This window comes from Halyomorpha halys, unplaced genomic scaffold (assembly GCF_000696795.3).
Source record: "Halyomorpha halys isolate HHAL.00 unplaced genomic scaffold, Hhal_1.1 Scaffold233.1, whole genome shotgun sequence".
Lineage (NCBI taxonomy): Eukaryota > Metazoa > Arthropoda > Insecta > Hemiptera > Pentatomidae > Halyomorpha > Halyomorpha halys.
The window spans coordinates 675,793-682,997 of NW_027111122.1; the positions used below are offsets into that span (position 1 = coordinate 675,793).

The window sequence follows — 7,205 nt, forward strand, 5'->3', positions numbered from 1 at the left end:
AGGATTATCAGGGATTGTTCAGGATGAAAGATTAAGAATTAATGGGTTAGGATGGTTAAGGAGTTTGGAATGAAAAGACGCATATCTGTTTTGGGCCAAATCTGCAACGAATGGGAAGTTAAGGTATTTGTGAATGAGTTTATTTGTATAGGAAATTTAAAAATGGAATATCGATAATTTATTTTTGTGATTACATATTTATTTTAATATTTCTTATTGTTGTAATATATATATGGAATATAAGCAACAATATTCCGATATTATTTTATCGTAATATCAATAGTTTGTTTAAAATTACTAATACATTATATATAGATTTTAAAATAGGAATATCCATATTTTGTTTAAACGACTAAAATATTATATATAGTAATTAAAATAGGAATATCGATATTTTATTTTGATAAATACATATTTATTTCGATACTTTACATAGCTGTAATATCGATATAGAATATTAGCAACAATATTCGAATATTATTTTATCAAAATATCGATATTTTGTTTAAAAAGACTAGAAAATTGTATGAAGATTTTAAAATAGGAATATTGATATTTTATTTTGATATTTACATATTTATTTCGATCTTTTACATTGTTGTAATATCGATATGGAATATAAGCAATAATATTCCGATATTATTTTATCGAAATATCAATATTTTGTTGAAAATGACGAAAATATCATAAAGATATATTAAAATAGGAATATTAATGTTTTATTTTATTAATTATATAATTAAGAATGTGGTAGGTCCTAAAAATGGAGAGGATGAACAATCTAAAATAAAGGAAGACATTGCAAAGTGGTCTACTACTTTCAAAAACCTACAAGAGCAAAATACCATGAATATTGTGGATTTCGAGGAGGCCGTAGGCAAGTTTCTAATGTTTCTAAAGACGATCAATGCGGAACTGCCAGGCCCCCAGCACCTAGCCGTCAAATTTTACAAAATGAGGAAGAAAAGTAAATCTAATATGGCGGACAAAGGTGCTGGAAATGTATTAAATCCGAAGAGGGCCAATATACCAGACCGGAGTCGTCGGCAAGAACAATATCAGTACAATACAACTATTACAATAAAAGAAAAAAAGTAGTGCAAAATATCATGAATGCCGACGCTTCTAAGCAATGTCCCTTAAAGGTGGCTGAAATTGAGAGGCATTATAAGACCCTTTTTGAAAGCGAAAATCTCCATAAGCGTGTGGAGTATGAAGAACAGGCCCCGATGCCAAATTTGATCTCAGTAGAATCTGAGCTTATTAATAATTTAAAGCTATTAAATCTACCTCTTTAGATACATCGCCGAGGCCGGATGGTGTTTTAGTCCACAAGATAAAGTTCTTTGATTAGACCATATAATTAAGAGAATTACGGAGATAATGCTGAAGGTGGCCTATGTACCAGAACCAATTAGGCGGGGGGGGGGGGGCGCACGATTTTGATATATAAAGGCAAAGGAGATGCAAATAACATATCATCCTGGAGGCCGATTACGATATATTCGATCGTGCGCCGAATTATTGAGAATGTGCTTGAATATGAACTTAGGAAACAGGTCGCCTTCCACAGAAATCAAAGGGATTTATAAAGGGCCTTCCGGGAGCGCACGTCAACGCGAGAATTATCGATGCGATTTTGAAGGATGCAAAAAGTAAGAAAAGTAATTGCGCGGTGGTATTTCTCGACTTTGTTGGTGCTTTTGACAATGTTGGCCATGATCATATTGTGAGCTCACTGAAGGCGAGGGGTGTGTCACCGGATCTTAAAAATGTGATTTCCGCTCTCCCTACTACAAACAACATAAAAGAAATGTAGGTGCCCACTCAACAAGCAAAATCAGAGTAAAGCGTGGAGTATCTCAAGGCGGCCCCATGTCGTCTTCGCTATACCAACCTGGCCATAGACCATCTATACCGCGACCTGTGTGAGCAAAACTTTGTAACTAATATGGATATAAGCTCAATAGTGACCAAGGTAGTGTGGTCCTCACAGGGTTTACGGATGACCAGACGGTTCCAGCGTGCGACAGGGTAGCTGCGGAAAGAGTCATTGATAGCGTACTGAGGACGTTTAAAGAAATCGGTTTGGCATTGAATCCTCAAAAGAGTTTGGGCATCGTCATAAATAAAGGAGAACTGGAATCGACGAAGCTCTCCCTCGAGAACGGAGATAGCATCCTAACAATTAAAGAAGGCGACACTATAAAATATTTAGGATGCACATTCTACACGAAAAAGAATCTGGATAAGCTCGTCACCTCGTGGTTGCTTAAGCCCGAGCAGAAGGTCAACATTGTCAACCAATATGTGTGTGTTCCCGGGTCTAACATACCCTCTCCAAACTTTTTTTTTTCCCCCTTCCTGGCATTGCTGCCATATGTGGTTCGGCAACAGTGGGGTAGTGCGTTAGGATTGCGCATGCCACTGCTGCCAATAAACATCTTTTTTTAAACTTTATTTTCATATGTGATATACAAAATTATTTGGTGGAACCATTTAATTTTAGGGTACAATAATTATTTTTAAAAACGTGGTGCAGCCTAGCACTCGGTTGAGTGCCTTAAGATGGGGCTACACCTTATCCACCAGAATCCGTCCGGTACCTCCAATAGGCCTGGACCGTATCTGTCCGGTTGTAACCTCCAGTACGCAGCGTAGTCCAGCCCTCCAGGTTTCAAACTGCTTCTCCGTGTCCTGTCAGGATCTGCGAAACCCAATAGCCTGGGATGACCCAACCTCCTCTCAATCTTGAGTGGACGGTGGGGAAGAATTTCCTCAGCGTCGTACCCTTTTCGCTTGTCCACCAGCGTCCATTCCACTCCTCAATCGACTCTTCCCGCAGCAACTTCTTCCAAGGGTTCGAAGTCTCGGTGATCCTTTCCTGGAGTCCCGCCGGTAGCACTCCCAGCCCCTGCCTCTTTACATCATACTTCGTAGCACCCTCCTTGAGGATGAGGTCCAGGGGCATTGCTCCGGCCAGCACCTGCACCGCCTCGTGACCCAGTCGTTGCGCAGTGGCCATTCTCTTCTTCTGCTCCCGCGTGAGGGTTCGACTCCACGCAGGGGATGCGTACCTCAAGATACCCAACACCACTCCTTTGTAAATAGTCATCGTAGCGGGGTACCTGAGGCCCCAGAAAGCACCCCCTATACTGCTCAGTCCGTTAAGTGACAGAGTCACCCTATCCCTCAGGTATGCCAGGTGAGAGGTGGCGTTGAAGCCTTTCCTCATCCTCACTCCGAGGTATGTCACCTCCTCACCCAGCCTCACTTTCTCTCCCTGTATGTCCAGTGTGATAGGGTGAGCCCTGTCCGTGAATCCTTTTAGGAGTATGGCCTGAGTCTTAGCTGCGGCCATACTTAACTTTCTCCTCACGCACAACTCTCCAACCAGACTGGCACATCTCTCCGCTTCGTTCTTCAATCTGGCTCTGCTATTCCCGGCCACGATGACTGCCAGGTCGTCGATCGTAGGCCGTGGTAAGGAACCCTCCATCTTCTAGTTCCCCCAACAACTCATCGAACACCAACTTCCACAGGGCCGGCCCGAGAACCGAACCCTGCGGGCAGCCTCTCTCGATCCTTCTCTCGACCTCGGAATAGCTACACCTGATCTTCACACTCCTCGTACTAAGGTAACTACTCACGAGGGAGTATATGTTGCTGGGGGTGTCGAACTCTTACAACCGTTGAAGTACGCGCGGCCAAAAAACACTATCGATGGCGGTGGATATGTCGAACAGTATCATTAAGACATATTTCTCCGCCCTCCCTTCTACATCCTCACGCACTCTCAGTAGCCCATCTGTTGTTCCCTTGCCACGGGTCGAGCCGTATTGCCGTGGGTGACTCGCAACACTGAGGACTGGTCTGAGGCTATGCATTATCATATGCTCCAGGACCTTGCTGATAACAGGGAGGAGGCATATAGGCCGATAGGCCTTCGGTGATTCCTTATCCTCCCCTCCCCCTTTGTAGAGCAGTCTCAAGTCTACAATCCTCCACCTGCTCGAAAAGTACCCCTTATCCAAGCACTCATTGAAGATTTCCAATAGCTCCTCCTCGATATATGGAGCACTGTGCCTGAGGATTGCAGCGTCCAAGGCGTCGAGTCCCGGAGCCCTCCCATTCCGCTGCCTGTCCTCGGCAAGGCGTAGGTCCCATAAGTACCACGATGGGCATAGGTCGGTACCTGGTGAATATGACGTGTTGGGTCTCACCATACTCTCCTCTGCAGTGTCCTGGGACGGATCATCCCTGGGGTATATATAATCGATGTACATCATCGCCGTTTCTTCTAGGGTGGTTGCCTGGGCTCCTTCAACGCAGCCATCATTTGTATTGGCTTAACCTTGCCCAGCGCCACCCTGTACGGGATGCCCCAGGAATTCTTCTCCGACACCTCGACGATGAACTCGTCCCAGGACTTCTTCTTCTTGTGACGCACGCCGTTTCGGTATACCCTATACCTATCCTTGCTTTCCTCTTGGAGTGCAGCTCTCCTCTCTTCATCTCTGCACTCCTGGTACCTGCGCCTGGCCCTATAGTACTCTCTCGTCAGGGCCGGCGTCCACCATGGGACCGGACGTGCTCTCGCCCTGCGGCGCTAAAGGGTAATATTGGCCGCTTGGGTGATGGCGCCCGTCAGGCTTGCCACTCTGTGGTCAATTCCTGACTCTTCCTCCATCGGCGCCACCTCCTCCCATTCTCTAGTCACCAATATCCCCTCCAGTTAACTGGAGAAGGCTCTCCAGTTCGCCGATCGGGTCACAAACCCCCTTTCCTCCTCTAGGGCTCCGCCTTCTTCCTCCACTACACTGAAGGCTGTGACCCAGTGGTCGGAGCTCGTGTCTGACCTTAGGGCCCAGTACGCTATTCGCTTCACCATGGGAGCCGTGGCCAGTGTCAGGTCTTTCCAACTCTGGCCCCTCGCACACACGAATGTGGGGCCAGAGGGTTCATTCAAAACAACGAGCTGACACCTAGCCACGTTCTCTTCCATCAGTCTCCCTCTGGCGTCTGTGCGAACCGAACCCCAGTCCGTGCTCCTCGAGTTGGTGTCGGAACAGACTATCGGATTACAGTACTTGAGTACGACAGCCTCCACAGCAGCGATACTATCGTTGATGTCTTCGTTGTTCCTTCTAGGCGGCATGTACGACGAAACAAGGGCGAAGGAGATCGTTCCCCACCTCACGTAACATGCCGCCTGATCTGCTGTGGTGAATTGCTTAAGTTCCATAACGTCGAGGGAGGGATTAACTATCACGATCGCCGTTCTAGGCCTCCTCTCACCAATACCCAAAACGACCACCCTCGACGCCACACCAAACCCTGTAACCACATTGTTGCGACAACATGGTTCCAGGATTACCATGATGTCAACCTTTCGGGCGAGAGTCCTAAGTTCGTCCGCGACCACTCGTCTTCGGCCCATATTGACCTGCAGGATCTGCAGCCAACGCATAGCGCGTTCTTTGCACAACCATCTTCTCCAGATGTAGCTGGCATTCCCTGGTGCCCGCACAATGTTGGAGATCTTTCCCCTCTCAGGCTTGCTGGCTACAGTTTCTGCAGCGCGGTGTCAGTCCCTTCTTCTTTGCCGGACATTCTTTTATCTTATGCCCCGTGCCAAGACACTACTTACACGCCAGGTCCTCTGTGCATGCCTTGGCAAACCCTCTCCAAACTGCTCCCCTCACAAAACTACGTCCTGAAATCCTAGATGGCATCGACACAATGATTCGCAGAAGTGTTAAAGCCATTATAGGGCTCCCTGCGAACACCTCTACGGCGATGTTGTATGCTCCGAGGAGGTACCGAGGTCTAGGGTTGATCCGCTGCCAATGGGGGGCTCCCCTACAACACTGGTGCATTGCTGAGCGGCTGTCAAATATACCCGATGCTCTTTTCCGGTCCTCTTTCGATTGTTCAGCCGAGATTGCTGAATTTGCCGATAAATTAGACGTTGGTCAGGGGCATTGGAGTGTGAAAGCTCTACGACAGTCGCAACGTGAAAATAAGTTCGACGAATGGGCTAGTTGCAGGTGGTAGGGCATTGGAGTAAGCCATTTCAAAGAGGCACCGAGAGCATATAAGATTATATACGATGAACAAATACTTACGGGCTCTGAATGGTCCAATGCCCTGAAATTGAATATAAATTATGCACCCCTACGTGGAGTCCCTGGTGTCAGCGGACAGGATAGAGAACTTGGGAGCTGCTTATAGGAATATCGATATTTTATTATTATATTTACATATTTAATTCGATATTTTGTATTAGATTAATATTGATATTGAATATAAGCAACAATATTCCGATATTATTTTATCGAAATATTAATATTTTGTTTTAAAAAAACTAGAAAATTGTATAAAGGTTTTAAAATAGGAGTATTGATATTTTATTTTGATGTTAACATATTATCTTTTGCATTGTGGTAATATCGATATGGAATACTAACAATAATATTCCGATATTATTTCATCGAAATATCGATATTTTGTTTAAAATGACAGATGTATATATATTAAAATAGGAATATCGATATTTTATTTTGAAAAATACATATTTATTTCGATACTTTACATTGTTGCAATATCGATATCAAATATTAGCTACACTATTCCGATATTATTTTATCGAAATATCGATATTTTGTTGAAAATTACTAAAATATCATATAGAGATATTCTCGGTTTAGAGGGAATACAAAGTGATTGTGGAGTGTGACCTGCTAGGAAATGTGGGTGTTTGGGTTAAGAATAATAGGGAAAATTGGAGAGTTAAGTTGAGGGTAAAATGTACAAATGTCATTGACAGAGAAAAACCGAGGCCGCACGAGTTGAAGCAATCACTCAAGCTGAGGACTGGAGATAGATGCTTATGAGGGAGTATGAAGATATTTTTTTTAAAGGAGACATGCTTGGGGCAACTGGAAAGACAGTCCATGAGATCATACTGAAATAAGATAAGGTCACTACTGGAAGATTGTTGATTGACCGTGTGTATAGATGAATGGAATATGGCCCGGGTGCGATCAAAAAAACTCAAATAGTAAAAGGGTATACCATTTTTATTGAGCCAACGTTTCGCCCCACGTTGCAGGGCTTCGTCAGGGCTAAAAATGTTACAAACACTTGAAATAGTTACAAAAAAACAAAAACATAAGTGGAAAATAACAGGGGCATACAATGAA

General features: G+C 44.3%; 1 protein-coding gene across 1 annotated transcript; it reads right to left on the bottom strand.

Annotated features, from left to right (window-relative positions):
* Positions 1–4,735: 4,735 nt before the first annotated feature.
* Positions 4,736–5,470, bottom strand: LOC136796200 (uncharacterized). Its single transcript, XM_067049201.1, has one exon. It carries the CDS (start codon positions 5,468–5,470, stop codon positions 4,736–4,738), a length of 735 nt encoding a protein of 244 aa, XP_066905302.1.
* Between the last annotated feature and the right edge of the window lie 1,735 nt (positions 5,471–7,205).

Excerpts from the sequence above, each read along its gene's own strand:
- LOC136796200 (XM_067049201.1), bottom strand. The coding sequence starts at position 5,470 with ATGCGTTGGCTGCAGATCCTGCAGGTCAATATGGGCCGAAGACGAGTG.